The 27051-nt window shown below is 42.8% G+C and overlaps 1 protein-coding gene across 2 annotated transcripts; it reads left to right on the top strand.

Annotated features, from left to right (window-relative positions):
* On the top strand, positions 1-27051 carry MYB (MYB proto-oncogene, transcription factor). Of its 2 annotated transcripts, none has more exons than XM_053938279.1 (16): positions 1-23; positions 3606-3723; positions 5361-5432; positions 6061-6153; positions 6547-6767; positions 8279-8516; positions 9307-9387; positions 9787-9882; positions 11235-11492; positions 12539-12904; positions 14404-14546; positions 15148-15262; positions 15348-15473; positions 16149-16259; positions 16893-17000; positions 26570-27051. In XM_053938279.1, exons 1-16 carry the CDS (start codon positions 1-3, stop codon positions 26684-26686), a joined length of 2286 nt encoding a protein of 761 aa, XP_053794254.1. In that variant the 3' UTR covers positions 26687-27051. The 2 variants fall into 2 exon arrangements, with proteins under 2 accessions (XP_053794254.1, XP_053794253.1); XM_053938278.1 differs by having other exon boundaries at positions 9787-9891.

Raw genomic sequence — 27051 nt, 5'->3', positions numbered from 1 at the left:
ATGTCCCGGAGACCCCGGCACAGGTAACCCGCTGTCTGCGGGCGGGGAACGGCCGGCTGCGCTCCGCGCCTGTCAGACGGGGCGCGGGACGGGAGAGAGGGAAAGCGGCAGCAGGCAACCGGCTCGCCCGGCGGACGGGCGGGCAGCCCCCCGTCCTCCGTGCACCTGGTCTACTCCGCCCCCGGTGCCGAGGCGCTCCCCTCCTCCGGAGGGGCCGGGAGAGCTGCAGCCCAGCAGGACGCGCCGCGGAGCCGCCGGTGCCGGGGCGCTCGGGCCCCGCGCTGCACGCCTGCGGGGGGCCAGTGCTCGCCGCCCGCGGGAGCCAGCGCAGAGCCCGACGGAGCTGCGCGCCCCGCAGCCGCAAGGCGGGACAATGTCTGGCGGGCTCGGCAGCGGCAGGTAGCGCGTCCTGTCCCATTCATTCATTCATTCCCGGCCGGGTGAGGCGACAGGTGGGCAGCGGGTGCGGGGACTCGGTTCGCTCCCTCGACTTTTTGTTTCCTTTATTCGTGCGGCCCTTTCGCTCTTGGAAGCGCGACTCCGGCCTGAGGGGCTTAGCTTTTTCCCGGTACACGCCACTCGGCACATGCCGGAGCGCGGCAGCGCGGGCGGGGGGCTGCGAGTCCGACGGAGCGCTCGGCCGGAGCTGTCACCCGTGGCCGCCCGCCTGCCGCTCACCCGGGCAAGGGTGAACCCTGCAACGCCGCGCCAGGGGCGGCGGTGCCCCGGAGGCGGTGGACTGAACCGGACGGGGCGATAGCGCCGCGTGGCCGCGTCCGTGGCCCCGCTGCCGCGCGGGCGCACAGAGCGGAGTTGTTGTCTAATTAGCCAGGGACGGCGGGTCGGACACGTGGAGGCTTTTTTCTCTTTGCAGCCCGGCACCCTCCCCTCCTCCCCTCCCCTTTGGCTGTCTGTGACAGGGGAGAAGGTCGCAGCCCTGCCTGTCGCTTCCCGGGCGCCGGCCCCGTCCGGTGGGACTGGGGGCTTGGTGGGTCCTTTCTAAGGAAGAGGGGTTTGCGGTGCGGGAGGAGGCGGCGAACCGCTGGGCGAGCGCCGGGCTGTACTTTCAGTGTCAGAGCGGGGCTGTCGCTAGAGCTGGCGGTGAATCACCCGGCCCGTTTCTCCCGAAAGAGAGGGACAGCTACCGCTGTCTCGCGGGCGCCTCCCGCAGGGACACGTCCGCCGCTCGGGGCTGGGAGCCCGGGGCGGCACGGTGCGGTGTCCGCCTGATCCAGCGGGCGCGGCGCCGGCGGGAGCGGGCGCGGGCTCTGCCCCGCGGGGCTAGTGCCCGAATTCCTTCAATCACGGTAACAGCACCGAGTCATTTCCTCTACACCTCCTCTTTGGTTTTTTTTTTTTTTTTTCTTTTTACCTCTCCCTTTTTTTTTTTTTTTTTTTTTTTTCCGTGTATCGTTGAACAAGCCGGTTGCCTCGGCGAACAGCGCGGCGCTGATGGGCGGCCGGGGAACGCCGGCTGTCCCGGCCGGGCGGAGCGCCGTGCCGTGCTCAGCCGCTTGGGGGAAGGCTTCGGGGCTGCAGCCGGAGGTGCAAAATAAAGTTTTAGAGCACCGCTGAGGGCCAGGTTGACTGAAGAAACTACCGAGCGTCCCGGAATCCCCGGGCACTTTTCTCCTGGTGGAGAACGCAGGTAGTACAGTGGAGTTTGCTCGGTTCTGCGGTACCAGCGAGGCTCCAGTCATTTAAATAACCTGGTTACAGAACTGGCCCCACACTGAAGTCCTTAAACGTGTTGGCCGCTGATGCTCTGCTGCTGCTGCAGAGCGGCGTTTCCCTGCGGCGCCCGGCCCTCACCGCCGCGCAGGAAGCGCCGCCGATGGATGCGTACCTGCTGGTTGCCTTCTACGGAAAACTCATTTTCAAAATGATACTTGGAAACTGTGCCACAAAACTTCCTTTGGCATATGGGCAGCGGCGCAGCTGTCTCTGTGTGTCACTGAGAAAAGTGAATCTGCTTTGAGCGGCGGCCGGGGACGGAGCCGCGCTTGTGGCAGCTGGAGCGTGGGAGCTTTTGCTCAAGCACAGGAGACTCCAGCTGCCAGCGAGGGGTGCGTGCAGAGTGGGAGCTTCCATCGGGGCTTACTCCCAGAGGTTACGGGGTCTGGGGAATAGGGAGTGAATCGTGGGGCTGCAGGACTGCAGCGCGGTGGGTGCGAGTTGAGGGTGGCAGCGATGGGCTGGGTGGGTGAGTCAGGGGCACCCGGCAGAGACTGCAGGATGACCACACGCATCGCAGCAGGCTGTGGAAAACTTTTCACGTGTAGCATGTAAGCATGTTCTTTCATGACACAGGCCAGAAAACAGGGTGGAAGATGTAGGGTGTGATTAGCCCAGTACTTTAAAAGAATGTATGTTCAGCAGCTTGCCTTTTGGAGGTGTTCACATCTTGACAGTCACCATGCTTCACTGCAACTTAATTGAAAGTCATCTCCTGAAAACAGGTTAACAGCATAAACAGTGCCTGTTAATTTTATTACAAAATAACTTTATTTTAAAGTCTTAGTCATACTTTTAACATACCACAGCATGCCATACCATCAGATATATCACAGGTTATAATCTTAATGACAGTGACTCCTTTCTAACACTCATGGCTAGCATCTCTTAGCTGAAGCATCAGAACTGCTGCTCATACCTTAAAAGTTAGAAGTAAAATACTGTCCACCAGAAAGGCATGCCTTGTTGCAAAACACTCTCTCTTAGATTTAGTTAGCTAGGTAGAGCAAGTGCTGTTTGTGAAAAGAGTCATGGAGTCCTTTTTACCCATAGATAGCCTCTGGGGAAATCCCTTAGTCATGAATTAGGTGAGCAGATTATTTCAAAAGCAGTATGAGGGATTTAGAAATGCATTAGAGGTAATAAAGTTATAGAAATGGAGAATATAGAAGGGTTCAGTCATTCATTTGTTGGTTGCAGGATATTAAACAAACTTGTCCTCAGTCCTTATCTGTCCAAACCCATAAATGGAAGGCATATTTTATATTAGAGCTTATTGCATGTTAATGCTGCCACTTACTGTCTTTACTTATTGTAAAAGCTTGTGCCTTCTCATATAGAGCTCATAAACATTTTCTCAAACAAGGTTATTGTTTAGCTTTTTGTTTTGCTACACCGTCAGTTTTATTTTGGAGCAGTATAACAATCTGCTGTATTAAGAATACAGAAACACTAATGTTTTTCAGAATGTATGGCACGAGTTAAAGATCTTAAACGTGTACTCATGTACTGGACACAGCCTCTAGTTGTCTTTATTGTCCCAAACATTGTATTTTAATTTGAAACCTTCATTGGTTGAAAGTTTGCCAAATGTGTAATTCACCACTGATCTAACATTAGGAGCAGGTCTAAACATGCACAGTAATACGAAGGTTGCCAGCCTTTGCCGGTATCTGTGGATACCAAAAACAGCAGAACCAGTTCAGAATACTAGAACAACAGAATGCAGAACAAAATCTTGTTGTGCAAGTTTTAAAACTTTTATCTGTGTAACCTTTGTAAGGATTGTAGTGGGGGGGGGGGTTGTGTTTTGTAATTAAGTGGCTCAAGTCCTCATGCTCCACTCTGTCTGGCTGTGTTTCCTTTTGCAGTATATATAGTAGTGATGATGATGAAGAAGATGTTGAGGTGTATGATCACGACTATGATGGTCTGCTTCCTAAGACTGGAAAACGTCACTTAGGAAAAACCAGGTGGACTCGCGAAGAGGTAAATCCAAGTTCATTCCTCTTCTGCATGTAGAAAGATAAGAGAGAGTGTGGATCACATTCTTCTCCAAGTTGCTTCATGTTCTTCACCATATTGCTAATCTGCAAATTTACTTCAGTGACAGTCCCATATCTGAGAACAACTTTTTTGACCCACTAGCTATATTCAGTGTTTTATTTAACTTTGAGCATAGTTCTTACCTTTTAAATAAAATTTAAACACAACCTTTTAATTTCCACCATGCTCTGTGTTAAAGAATGTGATGTGTGAAACTCTGTGTAATCCCTGTTGGAGAAGCAGATTCCAAATCACCTGTAGCAGTGCTTTGCTGTTGCTATTTGCCTCTTTCTGTTTGGAAACTGTTGCTATGCGAGAACCCATGTGTGTTCAGTGTCCCACAGCAGCAAACCACTGTGGCAAAAACTGCTGCAGTCCTTCTGTACCACTGGAATTTTGCACTTTAATTGCACTGTAATGATTCCAAGTGGAAGCAAAGTAAAAGCTGGAGGAGAGAAATCCAGCAGTACCAAAACTGAGCATTCAAGATGTATTTTGCTTTTCAAGGTCAGAATGTGTTTTAGTTGCGATACTCTTGTGCTGACTTTCTGGGAAAATTGTGGTATCAAACTCCTTTGTCAGATGGATCTCCTTTAGCCTTTTAACTGGTTTGAGTTTGTTGTGGAATACATTAATACAGTTCTTGAGTTATGTTTTGACTTTCTCTTCTCTAACAATGTGTATTGATGTAAAAACAGTGGCAGATCACCCCTTGCAAGCTTTTTATTTATTTATTTTAAATTATAGCCTGCCCTTACAAAGGTGGACGTGGTTGTGATGTGGCCAGGGAGGAGAGGATGGCCATGAAGTCCAATGGCCATTGTCCTGTTGCATGAACTGGGAGCATACTGGGAGGTGCTAACTGGGGAAGGAGAGGCTTACTCTTCTCCTCTTATCTCTTGGGGCATTTCTGGTTTGTTTTACTCTATCTTGATCTTTCCCAGTACGTAAGATTGGTTTCTTTTGTCTTTAGGGTCTATATTTCTGGCCTTATCATTAAAAAGATTGGGCCAAATATTTTGCTATTTACAAGTATGCAAAACTCCCTCACAGAGAACAGGAGCAAAAAGGAGCTGTTAGTTTTATTGTGCATTTATTGTAGGTAGATAGGCCATGAGCAAATCACTGGAACTTCTATCACTTGCAAGACACATAAAGCTTAAGGCTGTGATTTTCAGAGGTTCCCAGGTAGCTGAGTGCCTGAGTGTTACTGAATTTCAACGTTATTCTGATGCCTGGCATCTAAACACCCATTTCCTCTTGTAAATCCAGTCCAAGAATAACAGTTACAGTGCTTTGATGAGTAAAATTGGAATGTGTATTGTGGGTCAAAGAACTGCACAGAAGTCAGTCTTTCTCCTGCAACACAGTGAAGAACCTACCAAAATCCAAAGGAGTAGAAAAATCTTATGCTTTAGGAATTAAAAGCACGCAAAGTCTGCAGACCACCCTCCCTTACACTCAGAAAGCAGAAGTAGAGGCATAAGTAGCTATAAGAACGAATTTTAAGAAATATTTCATTTGGATAATAAGAGATTGTAATATTAATTATATCTGGCGGGGGGGTGTTTATGATTCAGGATGAGAAGTTGAAGAAGCTTGTGGAGCAGAATGGCACAGAAGACTGGAAAGTCATTGCCAATTTCCTTCCTGTAAGTGGATATTGGTTTCTGTTTCCAGGCTTAGTAGCAACTCTTTATCAAGGGGTTTCCTTGATAAAGGGGAAGGGGAGTGGTTGCTTTATAGTTACATTTTCAGGGGAGATATAAAACTTCCACAAATGGAGACCTTAGAAATTCAGTTAGATTACTGTGGAAACCCTTACATTTATTTTTCCTTTTACTTCTCAGAAAGGGTTGGAAAAAATCAAACAAGCAAAAATGGGGGATGGTGGGGACTTGCACAGTAGATGGCCAATGTGACAATGAAACAAAATGTCTCAGCACAGCAAAAAAAAAAAATGCTGAATTGTAAGTATGATTTTAAAGAAAAGAAATACTGCATGTGAAAGCATGCCAGCTATTGTGCAGGTGGGGAAGATAAAATTTGTGTAGTTTTGGTGAGGGAGTCCTCAATGCAGAAGTGATGGAAACCTTATCTGTTCTGTGAGCAAATTGATAGTTGAGCACCTTCTTTTCAGACTTACTGTATCACTCTGTGTTGTTTAGTAGTCTTAGTTGGTAGTGAAATACATCAAAACTAGTGTAAATAAGAGCATTCTCACTCTACTTTCATCTTTTCTAAAGAGGTGTCCACTTTGTGTATTTCACATTTCACTAGAATCGGACAGATGTTCAATGCCAGCACCGATGGCAGAAGGTACTAAACCCAGAACTTATTAAAGGTCCGTGGACTAAAGAGGAGGATCAAAGGGTAGGTAATCAGTTTTCTTTCTCTCTGATTAATGCCTTATGAGCAAATTTCAAGTGTTGGGGCAAAACTCCTGGAAACTTTGGTGGTCTCAACATTATTATGGCCAGAGGCAGATTGTATTTGTGTAGTGCTTTCTAAGTTTGCTATGCAAATAAATTACTGTTGCTTTATAGCACTGTAATGTGGAATTGCAGTCTAGAAATGCCTTAACTATTACCAGATTTTTCCTTTTGGGTAAAAATATGAATGGGAAGTGGGAACCTTAATTGCTATTAGTTTTACTTTGGCAGTTTTGAGAAATGTTGTTGAAAATATTGCTTCACCACAGAAAAAAATTTCATTGATTCATCATGCATCATTAAATACAGGCAGTTTTTATGTCCTTCTTTGAAGGTAATAGAGCTCGTGCAGAAATACGGTCCAAAGCGCTGGTCTGTCATTGCTAAGCATTTGAAGGGAAGGATTGGAAAACAGTGCAGGGAGAGGTGGCACAACCATTTGAATCCAGAAGTGAAGAAAACCTCCTGGACAGAAGAGGAAGATAGAATTATTTACCAGGCACACAAGAGACTGGGAAACAGATGGGCAGAGATTGCAAAGTTGCTGCCTGGACGGTAATGACATATGCTTTTTGCGCTTAAAAAGGGGAAAAGCTGCAGGTCTGAGCAGTCTGTTTTGGTCGCCTCAGGCTGCACTGTATAAATCGAAAAAATTTTGGAATCAAAATCTGGGAAGCCAGTGACCCAGTGTGTGTTTTTCTCAGTGAGGAACTTCACTGTTTGGTCAGTACACGCAGCAGTGTGCTATTTTTACAGGCTATTAATGTTTGCCACAGGTAAAAAAGCCAATAACTGGAGCAAGACCATAGGAGTTTCCTAAATGTCTGCGCAGTCTTATTTGTGCCTGTGATGACTATCAAAATTTAAATCGATTTAACAGGGAAGGATCAGGCTCTGCAAATTGAACATATTTTACATTCAGCTAAGGGTATGCTTTCAACATGAAATCCAGTGTATTTATTCAAAATTATTTAAGAGAAGGCTTCTTCAACTTTTTTTAATTGCTGTTGAATCATCCAGATGAATTTGACCTGTTAAAAAACCATGTGTAAAATAGGAGAAACTTTCTTCAAACTCTGGTCCTGGAAATACTTGTCTCACTGAAAGCTTTTGTACAGCTTGTATATAAATGCAAAGATTCAGTGTCTTACTTGCTTGATTAAAAGTGACTCAAAATGTGGGCAAGCAAATAATGTAAGCAAGGGAGAGGTTTCCCTTCCTACTTTTCTTCCTGCTACTTGATAGACCTAAATATAAGGCGTAAGATCATGATAGCCCTTAAAACAGTCATTCCCTGGGCTGCTTTTACCTTCTAGAAGATAACAAGAAAGGAATTAGCCCTTGGAAATATTTTTCTGGCTTCCACAAATCACAGATACTACTTTGAATGGTAACACACAGTGGTGATGTTTTTCAAATAGCAGAGCTGTTTTAAAGTGTACTCTTAAAAATCTCACAAATTTGGTAAGTTTGTTTTTCCTAACTCATATATGTGAGGATTTGAATCTCAGTTTTTCTGCTAAGAAAAATCCCAACAGTTTTGTTTACCGATTTTGTGTGTAGAGCATGTTGTTGTTGCTGTCTAGGTGACCAGCTGGGAAATTGCTTGGAAGTTAGTCTGTTCACAGCTGTTCTCCATAGTCTTTCTTTCCAGTAATGAGACACAATAAGACTCCACTGAAATATTAAGATATAGGAAGATGATGTTGGCATTCCTTTAGGATAGCCTCAAAGAGATATTAGCCTTTGCTGTCTCCTCACTTCATGGGAATGACGTGAAGATGAAATTAGTAATTTTTTACAATTTGAGGATGTAAGTCATGAAAGATTGGTTTAAAAAGTATGTAAACCAACTGTAGCCCATTTTTCTTTTTCCCTAACCTTTATACTGAGCATCTTTCCTCAGAACTTGGGAGTAGCATCTGTAGTGATGGGGGTAGGAGGAAGGTCAGAGAAGAGCTCAGGGTTTAAACAGAAATGCCAACAGCAGTTCCCTGCCCATTGACCTGTCTGAATTGGAAATGCTCATATTTGAAACTCCTCGAACATCTGTATTTCTGTTGCAGAACTGATAATGCTATCAAGAACCACTGGAACTCAACCATGCGCCGGAAGGTTGAGCAGGAGGGCTACCTGCAGGAGTCCTCCAAAGCCTGCCATTCCTCAGCAGCTGCTGGCTTTCAGAAGAACAGCCCCTTGATGGCCTTTGCTCACAACCCATCACCACCCGCCCAGCTGCCGGTGGCCAGCCAGCCCCCGCTGAGCAGTGACTACCCCTACTACCACATCCCTGAGCCGCAGAACGTGAGTGCCTGGAAATGTCAGTGTAGGGGGGATGCTTGTTTTGCCTCGTTGAGCAGATGGGTCCAGTTTAGCCATGCCTGGTTTCAGCATGAAGGATTTTCTTCGTCTTGGTGGACTTGGATGTGTTTGATGTCAGATGAGGATTTCTTTGACTTTTACTTTGTTCAGTGTTGAAAATAAGTACATTTCAAACTGGTGCCATTCAGGTGGTGGAACCAGGTACAGTGGTTTAATGTCTTGGGAGCAGTTAACATATTTCTTAGAGTTATGAATATTAAATTTTTTGCATATCAGTTGAATCTGGTTAATTCTGTGTTCTCTGTCAAAATCTCCCACGTTCTCTTTTGTAGTATTCTGTTTGTGGGTTGCCTGTCAGAACCAAGTGAACAAGTATTGTTTTTAATCAGATTTCTTTTGTATTAATGATTAATAATGAAACAGGCTCCTGCTTCAGACAGTTGCATTGTAGAGTTTTAGATGATAGTAAATTGCATCTTTTGCTTTTTCACTTCAATTTAGAAAATCCTTACAAATGTGTCTATAAATTATTCATCTTTTCTTGTTCAGAAAGGGTAAATATTTCATATATGAATTTTCTTTTCCTCTCTAATGCTTGCTATCATATTCCTAAAAACCTGATTACTTTTCCTGTAAACATTTTTATTTTTTTGCTATTTCATCTCCACAGACTACAAATATTAAGTACCCAACACCAAAGTATGCTTAACATAATTTAACAATGCAAGCAGATAATATGATGGAAATAATCGGTTTTTGCTTTTCGACCTAGGTTCCTGGTCAGATCCCGTATCCAGTAGCACTGCATGTAAATATTGTCAATGTACCTCAGCCAGCTGCTGCAGCTATCCAGGTAGATAACTTGAACTTTATTTCAAGAGTCAATTTCTTAAATATTTGATAAACTAAAATCAGACATTGTACATTAAGGAAACATTTTAACGTATTAAGTGTGCTGAAAAGAGAAAATGGGGAAGGTTGGGGAATTCTAACATGGCTAATAATTGCTCCTTCTGAAGTGGATTTTAAATGCAGTTGTTGACATCTGGTGTGATGGCCTTCACTTTCTCCATTTCAAATGTCTATACTGAAATTCAGCAGAGACTTTGGTAGTGGAAAACACAATTGACATTTGTTTCATCTTGGAATCTAATTTGGCTGTTATAAGCACAGGTCGGCAAACCATGAGCATTTTAGTTGCTACATCCTATCAGACCTTTATCTTTTCTTTTCCCTTAACTCTTAATTTCAGAGACACTATAATGATGAAGACCCTGAGAAAGAAAAGCGAATAAAGGAATTAGAGTTGCTACTAATGTCGACTGAGAATGAACTGAAAGGGCAGCAGGCATTACCAGTAAGATTGTCACTGTGTGCTTGGATGGAGGGATAGCAGCCTTACCCCAGTGCTTGTCTTTTTAACTTTTTACTCCCCCTCTGCCTTCAGTACTAATCAAGGCTCTATATTTCCATTTTTAAGGGATGAAACATGGCACATAAGTGATCTGTATCTGCTTCGTAAATTCTTTTATTGAAAAAAAAATCCAAAAATTTTGCAGGTATATTACTTTGTAAAGTGGGAGCAGGATTGGGCTCCTAACGTGATGTAATATTGGAAACATGATGATTGTACAAAAGTTGAAAATCCTACAGACCTTTAATCAATAACAGGATCTGTGTTTCTGAAAGTGTGCAATGGTTCATGTGATGAAAATGTAGTGCCTGTGCATTAGATTTTTCTTCTCTGTTGTATTCTTTCCTTCAGCTGTGTTTTATACACTTTGTAAGCTTCAGACTTGGTGCATGTTTGAGAATTTGTTTTACTCTTCTGAATAATGTTAGATTCTTCATAACTGCATGTGTGGAGCAAGTGCTGGCTATTACTGAATTCTCAGGCTTCATTGTATATGCCATTGGATGTTAATGTGTGAAAACCCTTGTGTAACTACTTAACACTGTCACCAAAGCCAAGAATCCCCCAAATCATTTTTGAAGATAGGTGATAGCCAGCAGATTCTTTTTTTTTTTTTTTTTTTTTTGGGTAATATTTAAAAGAATAGTAAAAGAATTGCATGCATGATACGTTAGTTTGGCCACTTTTTAACTTTAGTTAATGTTTTGCAATTTCTTCTGTTGCATGATCACACTGGAAAGAAACTTCTGTTAATTTGTTCTTCTGCTTTCCTAACCACGTTGATTTGACAGCCCCTTCATTGCATTGGTGTAAGCTGTAGCATTAGACAGGGATAGCAGAAGAAAAAGAGATAACCAGACAAAAGCAACTCTAACTCTAAAAACGTTTAGCCTTCTACAGTGCTGAGCGCTCAGTAGGGAAATCCTGCCGTCTCTTGCTTCTTACAGAAAAGGACTTGCAGACTTTTTGAGCACTTGGAATCACAAAGTATGAATTGATTATGTGCTATTAATGACATATGCCTATAATCCTGGAAGTAAATTATGAGGTAACTTTGGGATAACAAATACAATGTCAGTATTACTTAAAACAAGATCTTGCACTGATGAAAGGAAACATCTTGACAATTGTTTCATAGGCATAAGCTCTTAGATGATGATGCAACTACTTTTATCTTTCCTCCAGTGGCATCTGACACCTTGTGCAATTTCATTGCTAAGTTCCTTCTGCCTTTCCTCCCTCCCTTTTCTTCTTTTTTTTTTTTTTTTTCCGTCTTCTTCCTTTAGACACAGAACCACACATCAAACTACCCCGGCTGGCACAGCACCACAATTGCTGACAGTACCAGGACCAGTGGTGACAGTGCACCTGTTTCCTGTTTGGGGGAGCATCACCACTGTACTCCATCTCCACCAGTGGATCACGGTTGCTTACCTGAGGAAAGTGCATCCCCTGCACGGTGCATGATTGTTCACCAGAGCAACATCCTGGATAATGTTAAGAATCTCTTAGAATTTGCTGAAACACTCCAGTTAATAGACTCCGTAAGTAGACTCGCCGCCTCAGGTGGATTTGTGCATGGTCAAGGCGTAAGGGGTGAGGAGCTGGGATTGTCCTAAATGTGGTCATTGATTTTTTTCCCGAGTAACTTCAAGTTGCTCCAGGATCTGAAGCTTATCTTCTGACATGACAAAATTCAGCTGCTTGCAAATGAAGCCCTCAAGCATGGATGCATATGCTTTTTGTGGGTGTCTCCCTTTCCTGCTACATCTTGGAATGGGAGTGTGAGTTTTGGCAAGGTGCACAGTAGGAGCTTGAAACAATCTCTCAATTTTAAGTCTCTTTATAATACAATCAGAGATACCATGAAAAATTTTAAACAATGCAGTGATATTTATTGATATTTCAAGTGGCACGTGCCATAGGTTTAGGTGTGGCCGCTCATGTATCTGCATCATTTTCTAGATTTTTTAGCTGTAGCCTCAATAGCAGCTTTTCAAAGTTTAAGGGACTTGCCCTGGCATATGTGAAGGTCTGTAAACACACATTTAAATGTCAAGTATCTGACTGACATTGACGTGGACTGTCATTGCAGTCTCTGGGATGCTACATGTATAGAAGTAGCACATTGAATTACGTTTGTTGGTGGCAACCTCCTTCAGAAGCAGAGATGTCTGCTTCATTTGGTATAATTTCCCTTTCAGCACATCCAGAGCAGCAATGCATGTTAGAAGGAGGCCAGTCTTGGTCTACAGCACACATTTTTTTTTTTTGTAACAAAAGGCACCATCATCATACCAGGCAGAAAACACTGGGCAAGCAAATAGTAAGGACATAATTTGACTCATTCGTTAGGGATTCAGTTGCCAGCAACACTATTAGGATGTCAGACAGTTTGATAAGATCAAGGTATGTATTGAAAACACAAATTGTGTTCACAGTGTTGCTGCTCCCGTGGACAGGGTCAGGCTGAATTGAACTGGAAAAGACTTTGTTGTTGTTGTTGGTTACAGACATATCCTAGCGCTGTATTTTCATGAGGTGGCACTATACACTGTCTTATAGCTCCGTGCCTCCCACGTTGTTTCAGGATCCTTCATCATGGGGTGATCTCAGCAGTTTTGAATTCTTTGAAGACACAGACACTCCGGCTAGCAGAGCTCCCTCAGGCAAAGTCGCGCAGCTTCAGCAAAGAGAGCCCAGTGCTTGTAGATCTCAAGGACAGCCCACCACAAATTTGAGCAAAGTCATGTTGAGTCAGGGCTCTCTTGGCTCACCAAAGACCTTATCTGCCTCACAGGGCAGTGCGGCTCCGTGGGTCCTTCTTCGCAAAAGGAGAGGGCACTGCAGCCCCTCAGCCAGTGGCCACGGTAGCACCTTGGTCCTAGCTGACGTCAGCAGCTCAACTCCTCCTAAGCGCTCCCCTGTCAAAAGCCTGCCCTTCTCTCCCTCGCAGGTAGATCAAGACTTCTGCACAGATGTTACTAATTCTCAAAAGTCACCCCAGTCTTAACAATTTAGAAACTAATCCTTTGGAACAAATGACTAATTACCGTTGTGCTTGTTGATTTCACTCCATGTTTGAATCTTCTCACTGCTCCTAGTCTTCACTGCTGAGTTTAGTTAATCAGCAAGCTAACTGTTGATTCTTGGCTTTTAAATTCATCTGTGGGGCTTGTTTTTTTGTGTTTTGGGTTTTTGCCTTTTTGGATCTTTTTTGTAGGGGAGTGTGACTCCTTGCTTTACTCTTGCTGCTAACTCCAACTACTAGAGTTCAACATTTCTGATCATCTGTGATACTTTCCATCTCTGTCCACGTACAGTATGATTCATTGACCTAGAAAACCCCAAACTGCATTTAAATAGCATTCAGGTTGTGAGACAAACTGACAACAACCAGAAAATTCAAATCACACTTGCCATCCTCTGCCCAGGCCATGAGAGTTGGAGTGGAATAGGAATGAGGAGGAAAATGGCCTGGTGTGCACTTTGAAATTCCTGATGATGGTTACTTTGTTTCACAGCTGTAGCACTATTTAAAAGTGTTTTGGATTTTTTGTTTGTTTGTGTTTGCTTTAGTCTTTGATGTCAAAGAAACACTATTTCATGAAGGATAGTAAAAGATTTCATGTAATGATTTCTCACTGTATTTCCCATTACTTATTAGCTATTTTAATCATATGTAATTCTTCCAGGGAAAGCCAGATTTTCTTACATGCCACATTTTTATAAAGTGACAGAATCTAGAAGGGAATACATTGAATTGTTGTCAGAATAAAGGATACCACTATGCTCACAGGTTTGTAGACTAGAAATAGAAACAATATTTAGATTACTAGGTAGAACACATGCAAGAGCAATTTTCTCCAAACAAATAGTGCTGCCTCTTTTCCAGTCAGCTGTTTCCATTCCAAAGTATTCCACGCTCCCATCACAGGTGGCAGCTTTCATTTTATACTCTGAAAATGAAGTACTTTCTTTTGAGAGAGATGAAAGGAAATTTATTTTCCTATCATCAACACTTTCACTGCCCTAAAAGCCCCTAGATGCCCCATATAAATATTTGTGGAATTTAACCCTGTTTCCTGTGGGTTTGTTTTTGAAACATCCCTTGCTCATTTTCACCCAGTTTCTTGGGCAAACTGGTCTTAATTAAAATTTATTTGGAGAAAATCCAAATTAGGCTCTGAAAGTGGTGGAAAGTTTTTCTCTTTGGAACAGAATGTCATTTCCTTTAGAATTTCCCTCTCTAGCTTCCTGAGCCAAGCCATTGAGTATTTTTTCACAATGTAGTCAGGTACCCCACATACCCCTACTCAAATCATAGGATCAGGAGAGTGACTCATGTCAATCAGAAGAAAATAATTTATTTTTCTTTTGTTGAATAATGCCAGCTTAAGAGGTCTGCCATGTAATCTGGACGCTCCTGTTAATTTTTTCTTTCCACATGTGCAGTTCTTAAACACCTCATCTAATCATGAAAACTTGAACCTGGACAACCCTGCACTTACCTCCACGCCGGTGTGCAGCCATAAGATGGCAGTTTCCACCCCGTTCCACAGGGACCAGACTTTCAAAGCTCAGAAGGAAAACCATGTGTAAGTCTGTTGTCTTGTCGAACTCATGAGGGTCCATGTCTTCACATTTGCATGCAACCGAAGTGCTGGGTCAGCATGTGCTTTAGGCTGTAAGGGGGTGGGTTTAGATTAGATACAAGAAAAGAATTCTTTACTGAGTGGCCTGTGAGGCACTGGAGCAGGCTGGCCAGAGATGTTGTGAATGGCCTATCCCTGGATGAAGCCCTGGGCAACTTGATCTCATGGAAGGTGTGCCTGCCTGTGGCAGGGTGTTTGGAACTAGATGATCTTTAAGGACTGTTCCAACCTAAACCATTCTATGATTCTGTGCTTCCTGCAGAGTTGTTTGTTCACACACTCAGATTTTTCTTAGTTGGGAGTAAAACTTCCACTTTATGACTATTGAGGTGGGTTATCAAACCATGCATATAGGTTCACCAGTTTTTAAAATGAAGCCATTACACCGTATCACAGTCAAATTGATGTTCTGCTGTAAAAGCAAAATAGGATGGCAGGGAAATATTTTCCAAAGTCTTACAACAATACCGTCTGTATGCATGCATTTCTGTAAAGAGCTAGTATTTCCAAGCATCTTCCTTTAAAGTTCCTCTCCTTTTTCAAGTTTCAGGACTCCAGCAATCAAGAGGTCGATATTAGAAAGCTCTCCAAGAACACCCACTCCATTCAAAAACGCACTTGCAGCTCAGGAAATCAAATATGGTCCTTTGAAGATGCTGGTAAGAAGGAAACAATGATAAAAGTTGCTTTGATATTAGTGCAGAGGGATGTTCTGGGACTTGGATATAACGTTTCTTTTTTCAGCCTCAAACTCCAACTCATCTTGTAGAAGATCTGCAGGATGTTATCAAGCAGGAGTCGGAGGAATCTGCAATAGTGGCTGGGCTACATGAAAGTGGACCCCCTTTGCTGAAGAAAATCAAACAAGAGGTAAATCTCAAACTTACCTGAGGCAATTTAATTCAGAACTCTTTGCTGAGAAACTTATAGCAATGCCTTTTCTGTTAAATAGCTGTGTCTGTTTTTCTTTCATGTGAGCCCCAAGATCTTAGTGTCGGTTCCATATAGTACACTAGGCATGTCTAATTCATCTCCCATTGATTTCCATAGAAGTCTTTCTGCTGTTTTCAGCAGGGGTTTGCTTGGGCCGTTCTAATGCAGTTTTCGTTTGAAACTTAAAAAGAAAAGAAAAATTAGACATGAATTTAGATTGAATCTTTCAAATATTGGTGAAAAGTATAGAAGAACCCCATGGGGACCAAGCTCCATGGAGTGACTTAGAAACCTGAACATTTGAGGACATTGCATTATATTACTTTGTCACTAAAGTTCTAAAAATACATTTATTCTCAATCCTTTCTAGGAGATTAAACTCCTGAATACTGACAGAGCACTGAGTGCAAGTATTCAAAGTTTTATTAGATGGAGGTTTTTGGAGAACCTTGAACTTTTTTCTTCTGCAAAGAGCAAGGCTGCTGTAAAAGATCTTACTGTAAACATGCATTATGCACCTCTGTGAAGAATACTTGTTCATTTTGTTAAGCAACTGACAGAAATCTCCTGGTCAGTTATGTGATGGTTGAATCGTGCCTTTTCTGCTTTCAGGTGGAGTCCCCAACAGATAAAGCTGGAAATTTCTTTTGCTCAAATCACTGGGAAGGAGAAAACCTGAACACTCAGCTCTTTACACCTGGGTCTACTATGGAAGATGTGCCAGTAAGCATAAGTTTTCATGCCATCAAAGGAATTCTTTGTTTTCCATCTGTTTGATTCTTAAATGCAAGAGAAAGAGAAGATTTTTTCTGATTTTCTTCACAAGTAGGCTTTATTCCTTATTTCTGTGTAATTTTCCTGTACTAAGCATAAAAAGCAAACTGCTACTCTTAATTATCACTCTGATACCTATAGAAGGTTTCAGAAGTTGCAGTCATTTTGCAGCCCACAGACTTTGAAGAGCCTGCACTTGGAGGATGCCTGCACCTGTGTGTAGAAATTACTAGATCATGGAGTTAAAAACCGGTGAAAGAGACAGAGACACTCTCTCGTGGTTTTTGCAAAGGAGACCTTGCATGAGCACAGATCCCTTTGCATTGCCAAGACTTATGGACTATTCAGTGTTACTGTAATTCTTGAATTTGGGATTTTCACTGGATGGAAAACCTTTGCACAGGGCAATGCTCCTGCAAAGCCAAGTCCCAGGGACACTAGGCTGAGGTCTGCTCCTCATCTGTGTCTGTGCCCAGCGTAGCAACTTCTGCACTCAGCCTGAGTTTACTTACAATGCGTTCCAATTCAGGTTGTTCTCATGAGTTGCTGAAAACCTTTTTCTTTCTTTCTTTTCCTGCTCAGAATCTTCTTACCAGTTCCATTTTAAAGATGCCTGTGTCTGAAGATGATGATAGTTTTCACAAAACAGTTGCAGTACCTAGAAACAGGCCACTAGCTAGTCCTCTACAGGTAATTATTCTTTGATAAAAGTATCCTCTGTATATAAAAATACCTATATGCATCCATACAGATATATATATATTGCTTTCTCACAGGCTGATTTTAAGTTTTGAGTGTGGAAGAATGAAATGTTCAGATGAATGTGGCTGAGGATCTCACTTTGCCTGTGGAGCATGGGGGCACAGTGGCTGCAGCAGAGCCAGGAAGCTAAACAGGGCAGAGCCCTGTGTGTGGAGTGTTGTAACTCAGCTGGGTGCAGTGTGGAATTGGTAGGACTAAGAATTAATGTGGACCAGAGGGTTTTTTTCTGTAGACTCCTTGTAGGTGTGGTGGTGGCCACAACTTGTGACTGGCCATGCGGTGAGAGGAGAGACTCTAGCACTGCCTGGTTTGCACAGGTGTGGCCAGTGTTGCCCATTCAGCCCAGCACCAGGATGGCCTTTCCCCAGTGAAGGCTAAACGTGTAATTGTTGTAGTGTACGTCAGATCTGACGCTGGGGTTTATGTGTCTGTGCTTTTGCCAAGTATTAACAAACACACACATTTGCTGTGCTTTAAAACAGAGCCGTTGCACAGGGAGTGAGCCAAAGCCCACCAAAGTCATTAGCAGCCAGTTTGGCAGTTCTTGTGTACTTTAAGTGAAACTCAAGGCAAGTCATTCAGAAAACAAAACATAATTTCTGTATTTCCAAGGTACATGACTAAGTGATTTTGTAGCCCTTCTCCACTTGGGAGAAATAAAGGAAAGTGTCTCATTCCCCAGGGTGAGTCACTGTCAGGAAGGAAATTGTAACTCCATAGTTCCTGACTTTCAGACAGATAGTCCACGTGGCTAATCTTTTCTTTCCTCCCTCTTTCCATAATTTACATTAGGGATTATTTACAGTAGGAAGGAATGAATACAGGCTGGTTTTGATTAGGCATTTCTAGCCAGGCATTAAAAAAGGAGATAGTAAAATTTTACACACATCCCCATTTGGCACAGTTTGCCATGGAGTAGGCTTGTATTTTGTGCTGCAGAATCATTTGATGAAAAACATCTTTGGAGAGCAGGGACTAGGACTCCCCTTGACATGGGGGCATCTGTAGGGGCCAAAGACTCACACTCAATGTTGTTTATCTGCTCTTCCCTCATGAACTGTGTTTCTTGGCTGCACTGTGGTAGACAGCCAAAAAAAGGGTTTGCAGATTTGCTGCCCCTGATCTAGTGCTGAATTCAGACCCACCTCAGGGCAAAGGAGACTGGGTCTCCAGCTTTGCAGGGGGTTGCTGGAGCTCCCTGGTGGGTGCTTGGGAGGAGGCTGCTGGTCCTCATGAGCTCAGCCCTGCTGCATCCCAACACCTGCCTGTGAACTGTGACCCCAGCCAAACTCCGGGCTCCTTCACAGATTTAGGGCAAGATTTTCAGGTAGTTAAGCAGCATGGGCTGTGTGTTGTCTTGTTAGTGGTAGTTGCCTGCACTCTGGCTGTAATAAAAAAGAAGGATCTGAGAGGTCTGTAAAATAGGATCTTTTGATCTTTGGTGTACCGGTGTTATGTTTCCTGCTATCCAAAAATATTTTCTTTACAAGCTGCTATAAATGAAAGGGCTTGTTTAACCTTCTGTCCTCACTCATGCTGATTTTGTTCAGGAAGTTTACATGAGTCAATTTGTGGATCATTCTGCATTCAATTCTTCAGTCCATGCTTAGGAAACCATGTTAAAAGTCAGGTGTGCTCATTGTTTGGATAAAGAGGACCTTCTCTTAAGTAGGAACTGAGTTAAAAAGGACTTCCCAGCTCCTCTCAGTTTTTAAAGTGTGTCGAACTGAAAGAAAAAGTAGCTGTAAAAAGCCCCAAAATGAATAGTTAGTAGGCAGCTTCTTGGTTTACTACTATGAAGGTAAAATTGTTCTCTCTGCTGGTGGAACACTGAGCTTTTCAGCTGAAATGTAATCTTAAATGAAGAATGAGGTTTGGGGTTTCTGTGATGGTGGCACAGACAGTTTTTTCGGAATGAAATACAGCCTTTTTATAACAATGCAGTATTGTCTGCCAATGGCTGCACTCTCTGGTTTGGACTTGGTGTCTTGGTTAAAAGTAATGGTAAAGCTGCTTGGCTTCATGTCAGAGGGGAGGAGTGTGGCCCCGTGCAGCTCAGAAAGGATGTGTAGTCTGGCTCTATTTCACACCAGAAGCTGCTGCTGCTCTGGCCCTAATGCTTTCCCTCCTCCAGTGTAAATGGACTCATGTGACTTGGGTATAGCATGTCTAAAGGGTGCAAAGCCATGGAAAACATTAGCCTTTGTGCTTGTCATTGTTTTTACTGTTTGTTTTTTGTACATGACCAGATTTTAGCACATTATTGTCCTATGCTTTCTGCCCTTCCTGGCTTAGAGTTTGGTGTCTCACCCTCATACATGAACACATGCATGGTCACAAACAAATAACTGGACTAAATCCACTGATCCCATGAAAGCAGACGTTAGCATGAGGGAGCTCATGTGGGTGAAATTCAATGGTGTCTGCATATGTTGACATTGCTGCAGTTAATATTTTGGGTGTGATCCAACTGTTCTTACTTAGGCAAATTCTCATTGACTTCAGTCCAAGAAAGAATTATAGCAATCTCTGTGCCTTGGGATCTGTGCATGGAAAGGGAAGAGAGAAACAAAGACAGCACTAAACTTAGGAGGTTTTTTTAATATGGAGGTTTTTTTATATTGGTTTCTAAAATTCCATTTTCTTTTAAATTTGAACTTAGAAAAGAGGGAGGCAGTATATTTACCAGCCCACAGTTTTTCATTGCTTTAATAATTTGCACTACATTTACACAAAGATATTTGGCAAGGGATAAACTGATCAAAATTCTTGATTACTTATTGTCTTGCTGTTAAGTTCCAAAGAAGGCAAGAGTAGCAAATGTTCAAACATATCTCTAATGATATTTTTTACTGCGTTTTGGATACTGACTGATCATATGCCATTTAGTAAATAGCAGCTGATGGCCATATCAGATAGCACAATGTGATTCATCATCACTTAGCAGGAACAGCATGTTGCATCATTTGGCATGTGAGGTCAGGTAACTCCATGTAACACCACTGGAGTTTGGTGCTGTCCATGTTGTACAGAGCAAAGCGAGAAGAAGCCTCCATGGACCCAAAAAGAGTTTGGGTTTTATCCTCATTCAATCCCCTGTTAAGTCTCCCTAAGACATTGGATGTCAAGGCAGTTTTGTGTAAGATCTTTCTGGCAAGGCGTGGAGGTTCAGCCAGCTCTTTTGTCCTATGTGACAAATCTCACGGTTGTGCATGGAGCATTGTCAGACTGGCAGGAACAGGAATGTCTCACCAAACCCACATGTTGCCTTGGGGTAGACTTACTCTCCATTGCATGGATCTCAAATATTTCTGCTTTGTATTCATGGGGTTAGTTAAAACCTGTATTTTTGCACCCTATATTTTTGTCACTTAGTTGCATGTCAGGGAGATTTTGGTCTCACTAGCAACTTTTCCAAGGGTTAAGGTTTTGGGATAACATACTCCAGTACCAAGACAAAAAGATGATCTGTACTGAGTATGTGCTTGAATTTTGCCTTGTAAGAGGTTACATAAAACCCCCTCTGTTTCTGGCCCTTCCTATGTAAAAGTTAAATTTTATTTCACATTATGTTCTGGAGCAGTACATAATTCAAACTATCCTAACATAGACATTTTAACAGATAGAAAAGTAGGCTAAATCACAGACCTTCCACCTAACCCTGCAGGCTATCAAAAGACACCATGAAATGGAGCCTTTTAAGAAAATAGCACTGCTTTGATATCTTCTTCCCCCAGTAACAAAGGAAACAACACAAGGTAGAAGCCCTGCAAGCTAAAGAGAATGTTCTTCAACCCCTAGCTCCTGTCACTTTCCATTTTTTTAACCACAGACTGACACATTTCAGCTCGAATTTCCTGACTTTCAGCGGTTTATGTAGCCTTTCTCTTCAAAGAGTAAGTTTAAAGGATTTTAAAACACTTACTTGGTTAACCTTTTTTCAAGTGTTTGAGCTGTCATGAAGCTTAATTTTCTCAGTTTAAAAAGTGAAATGTTGTTTTATTTGCGTCTGGTTGTAAGAAAAAATGGCCAGGAAGGCAGCATGGTCTTCTGCAACAGCAGGTTTTCTCTGTTTTTCCTCCATGGCTTTTTGAGGGAAAAAGGTCCTAAAATCTCATATTTTCCTTTGTTTAATCAAGGGAGTGGGGGAAGCATGCTGTGTTTGAGATTTGCACAGCAGGGGAAGGTAGCCCCAGAGGTTTCTCTCACTTGTGCTGCCCCTTCTGTCCCCAGTGAGTGATATGTACAGGAAGGAGATATGCTTGCCACAGCTGAGGGAGCCAGACAAGGTTCAAAGTTACAGGCCAGTCATTGCATGTTTTCCTCCCAGGTCAGCAAAATTTGGGTTGCAAACAAATTGGAAGTTACAGCTGCCCTGAGCTGGTGATGGTCTCTCAGGAAGAAAAGTCACAGCTTAACTATTAGTCACATTCGCAGCAATGTATTCTGATCTGTGGGGGGAAAAAAAAAAAAGATTACTGGAGAAGGGAAGAATATCCTCGTATGAGTTGCAGATGATTAGCCCACTTCCATAATCTAGTCCATTCATCTTACTTGGGAAGCTCATGTATCTTGAGCAGGAGTTTTATCTGAGCAAGAACTTCAGGGTTAAGCTCTTAAAAATGCCATCAAATAGCTCTTTCTAGCTCTGGTGTCATGCTTATAACAAAGCTGAAAAGTTGGACCATCTTATTCTTTCACATTTAGGAAACTGTATTTCTGAGCAGCTTGGAAAGCCCCAGAGTTTAGAAGAAGTCTGTCCTGTGCCCCAGAGGAAAGCCAGCAGCAGGGGTAGAAATAGTGGTCTGTCTTGTCAAATGAGATAAAAAATTAATTTATGGTCACTTTAGTTTTTAATTAGTCTTTACTGTCATGCCAGTTCTTCATCCTTACAGAATAGAAAGTCATGTTATTCATATGCTGTCTATTGTTTTCTGCTAGGAAATTGTTTTGTTTAGTGCATTATTTTACTGTTTCAGGAGTGCTGCATTTCTGTTGCAAGCCTTCTTTTCAGTGGCACATTCTGCAGACAATCTATACCGTGTAATCTAAGGGAAAGCTGACAAGAAATCCAGCTTTTTGCAGCAGGGAAACACAAAAAGAGACCTTCTAATAGTCTGGGCATTTAAAATATTTTAAATCCACTAGCTTTTTAAAAATTATTTTAAAATACCAGCAAAGCTTGGCTAAATTAGTGGTAATGTTTGTAACACCACTAGCTTTGCTAGAGTTGCTGAAGCTACCTGCCAGCAAAGCAGAGATGTAAAATCTGTTTTCTAACACAGTTCTTTGCCCAAGGATTTCTACTGGACTTTCATCAGTTTGGGAGCTCAGCACTGTAGGACTGCAGCAATGTTTGATTTTGGCATTGGCTTCTAACACAAAAGGTGTTGTAACACAGGAGCTTTCTTAAGCTATAGAGACAGCACATGAAAAGGCAGTCTGGGCTACAAGAGCAGAAGGACTAGTTCTGTTAGAAAAGCACCTTTTCATATTGTTTTCTTCCCTTACTCTGGTCTGTTTTCTCTAGATGGTCCAAGTTTTTATTTAAAGTGCTTTAACTGGATATCCCAGTTACAGCTTTGACAGTTTGTTTACAGTTCATATTTGCCTGAGGGCAGTTGAAGGCATATTACAGGATAAATAAGGTAGTTTTGCTGCCAGGAGAAGGATGTATTGGTAGGATTAGTGAGGTTAAAAAAAAAAGGAGAGAGAGTAAAAGAAAAGGGACAGGGAGAATGACAAAGCTGGAATTGTACCATGGATCTGTAATTTAATCCTATGAGAACTCGTAGCACTATACTTTCTTCTCCCCCTCCACTCCGTGATTTAACTTAAAGAGAGAAACTGCTGTGTTTGGAAGAAAAAAATACAGTGGAAGTAGTGGTTGAAATGGTTTGAACTCTTTTAATTGACAGCAAAATTAAGACTGGTCTCCTACCCTGTGAAGCAATGAAAAAATTGTGTATGTGGAAAGAATTTATTCTGGAAATCACTTTCACTCCCCACTGGCTAGGAATTTAGGTGCCAAAACGAACACCCCACTCTTAGATGACTGAGTTTAGGCTGGATGAATCCACTGGATTAATGAAAACATGTCCATCAATTTTGGTGAGGTATGGGTCAGGCCTTCTGGCGTCTGGTTACAAAGATCTTGTTTCCTTCAGATTTGCAGAGTTAGACTTGTAAATGTGGTCAGGAGGATGCAATGAGCATTCTGCAACAGGAGTGTTCTGGCTAGGGTTTCTGTGCTGTTTTCCTGCCAGCCTGTAGCCTTCTGCCTTGAGTCTCTTTCCTTCTGATACATTTGTTGGGTACTGCTGTCTGTGGGGCACTGCCACTGTCCTGTAACAGAGCCCTGTCAGTACTTGCTGCCATGCTGGTGTGGAAGGAGGCATTGTGGCATCCCTTTTTACCCTTTTTACAAGGAGATCCCATAGCTGTGTGTGACCAGGCCCAGAAAGGCACTCTGCCTGGGTTGTAGGACCCAGCACACCCTGCCAAGGAGGGAAGGAAAACTGCTCCCATCAGAATGACTTTCACACGTGCCTCTGGCACTGCGCTGCAGGGTTGGCAAGGCACAGGCATTGTGCTTTGTTTTGTGTTGGCTGCTGAGAGTCAGGACTTCAGACAGAAAATGTTTATTAAAAATACCCACTTAAATGTTATCTGAGTTCACCAAGGGTAGAGTGGAAAACTGTGTTAGTAAATATGCTGCATCAGAAAATACGATACTTTGGGTCCAATTTTTCTTTCTTCACTGGAGCAGAGCTCTCACCGTCATCACCCAGATGCAAAGTTAGCTCTTGTTATAAGTTTGTCACAATAGGGAGGGGGAAAAAAGTGTAAATAGTGTAATTTACTGGGAAAAATAATACATGGATGAAAACTTTAATGTCCCTACAGCAAAGCTGAAGTTGTTTCAAGCAGGCTCAATTGAGGGGTGGAGCTGGTCCTCCTGTGCTTGCTGTGCCTGCTGCCCAGTGCTCCCTGGGGCAGCCAAGCCCAGTGGGAGGGCAGAGGGTTACTGCCTGCCTGAGCAGCTTCTGCCACACTGACATCAGGCTAAAGATGAAGACCAGGCTTTCTGTGGAATGAGTGACATGTAGCAGCCTGCTGAGATGTTGGTGATATCAGGATACAGATTTTTTTTTTTCTACTAAGCACATGGCTGTTAATACAAAGAGCTCAGTGTAGATACTAACAATTAAGCCTAATTTATGAAATGGGGACACTCCTTACCTGAAGTTACTTATAGTTTTCAGAAATTGACTTACTATGACAAATGGACTTTTCCTTACATATTTTCAGTTATTTAAGGGACTGCTGATCTCTAATTTCTAGACTGGTCCATTGAAGCTTTGGGGGATCACAGGGAAATACTGGTTTGACACATATTTCTGTCCTTGGAAATCATGGATATATGAGAACTATCAGCTGCTTTTGAGGTGTACAGAAAAAATCCAACTTCTAAGAAGAACCAATGGCTTTATACCAGGCATTAATTTGGTTCCTCATGCAAATACCTCTAAAACAGCAGGGGAAAATATGCACAGGTGCCTGAGTCTCACTGAGGATCAGTAGGGAGTTGTAGGTTCCCAGCTTGTGTAGGTGCCTTTGAAAAATTTAGGCTGGAAGTTGTTTAACCAAAACATGAAAGGAGCTGTGGTGTGTTGCATGCGGGTCTATGGCACACAGAAAGTGTGTCACACCTGCTTTCTGACATATGCCCTCAGCCACAGCACAAGGTCCACAGCTCTAGAAAATAGGTGTATGGCATGTCTGTTCACTTCACAGATGCAGCTTTCCCACAAAAACTGCAGAAACTTAATGATTTGAGGCCTGACCTGGTTCTCCTTCAGAAAGGGAACTCCTACTGAAGTTCAGCAGTTTTGCTTGCAAAATGGCATCCAGAAGAGGCAGCATTTGGAACTTCCCTGCAGAGAAGAGAAAGCCATGTCTAGGGAAGCCCAGCAGAAATTTGCAGAGGACTAGCACACTTGTTTAGTTATTCACTGGGTTTGTCCCTTTCAGACTGTAAGGCCTCCAAGGCAGGAACCTCGGTCCCTTGTATTTGTACTAGTACCCTGATTAGGGCTTGTTATGTGAAATTATCTGTATTTCATAGTTGCCCAGCCTTATACTATCCATATGTCTCAGATAACACTGTTTACAGTCAGAAGAGCATTCTGTAAACATTTAGGCCAGAGAATAATTTAAGGATCCTCTTGCAAAGTTAACAACCAGAAGTTGGCAGAAAGAGCCATGGGCATGCCAGGACAGTTCTGCAGATGGTTCGCAGTCCACTAATTATGATTCATCCAGTGTCCTAGAGGTTGGGAAGGCTTTGGACATCTCTTTGAGCTACGTAGTTATTGTACTGCAAAGATGATCCTATTCAAATGCAATGGAGAGCTGCGAAAGGTTTCTCTTGACTTGTCTTTGCTGGTGGATCCTGAGCATACACCTTCTCAGTATTCAGCAGTGCTGGGATTCCCTTGTGGAAAGATAAGCACAATTGTGTGCATTTTTGGAATGCAGACTATTTGTACAGCTAACTGTGTGATAATAGAGTTTTTATTCAGGTCTTAGAGAAAGTTTCAGTGTGGAAAGGCAGACACACTGGCTAAGTGAGAGAGTTCAATAGAAAAAAATAAAAGTGTGTATCCTGGTAAATTCCAGGAGCTTTGAAATTTCATTGCTGTTTATAGCTCAAGGCAATGAGAAATGTCTCACATGTATAGTGAGTAAATAAATACAGCACACACAGCCCTCTGCAGATAGGTTTATCTCATTTTAGCATTATACTAAATGGTGTCTGCAACCTCCATAAATACCACAAGAAGTGAAATGGCTTACATGATAATTAAAAAGCTGTTTCTGCTGAGAGTCGAGCCCCCCTCCCTCCTCCTTTGCCAGAGGAGCTGCATTATTGGGCGGGTGCTGATCGCTGCACACAGGTGAAAGCAGCTTTGAGCGCGGGAATCCTCGGCAGCGCTGGGCTTGTCAGGTCCCTTTAGGGATCTCCAGGACAGAGCAGCTGCATTTTTAGAATGTAGGTTCAGCAGGAATTTGTGCATGGTCATAACATTGATTACTTTAACTGTGCGCTGTAGCCTGTCTGTGCTCTGTTGATGGTGAAGTTGGCCTGCCAAATACATTCTCGTTTAGACCTTCCTAAAGGATTAAAGGCAAGGCTGTAGCTATGGCTACAGCTGTAGAAAAGACACTGTCTGAGAGAGAAGCGGGAAAGTTTGGATCTCCTGTGGTGTCCCCTCTGCAGATCATCTTGTCTATCTGCCCCTGTGGTCAGTAACTGAGAAGTCAGGGTGACATGTTTTTGCCTGTTGTGTTGAGATTTCAGTTCCTCAGGGGACAGGACAACATCCCCCTGCCTGTTCATGGGACAGTTAATTGTCAGCAGGCCTCGCTTTGGCTGGGACTATGGATAAATCACACAGCATGCAAACTAATTCTGTTTCTCTTTGCTAATTTAGCATCTGAACAACACCTGGGAGTCGGCGTCCTGCGGGAAGATTGAGGATCAGATGGCTCTGACAGATCAGGCACGCAAATACATGGCCACCTTCCCCACCCGGACTCTGGTGATGTGAAAGGGTCGACGCACAGAGAAGCATTATGGTTTTGAGAACACTTCACCTCCACTGGGAAATTCCTGTTCCTCTGCATGAGAACTTTTCATGAATGGGAGAAGAGCCTATCTTTGTTGTGGTACAACAGTTGGGAGCAGCACAAAGTGCATTTAGTCACTCAGCATATGTATTCTTGTTGGATTTCACCCAACTTAAGAGTTTGTGTTTTTTTAATGATACTTGCCTAAATTATTAGGTATTGAGTTTGAATCGGTAATTAATGATCTTAAGTGCAGTCTTATAATAAAGATAATTTTTCTTGTACTTTTTGAGATCAAACAGACTTAATACACCAGTATTGTTATTTCAGTGATGTGCTAGTCAGG

This window comes from Vidua chalybeata, chromosome 3 (genome assembly GCF_026979565.1).
Source record: "Vidua chalybeata isolate OUT-0048 chromosome 3, bVidCha1 merged haplotype, whole genome shotgun sequence".
NCBI lineage: Eukaryota > Metazoa > Chordata > Aves > Passeriformes > Viduidae > Vidua > Vidua chalybeata.
Note: the sequence above shows the minus strand (reverse complement) of the source record. Positions and strands in the feature narration are given on the sequence as shown.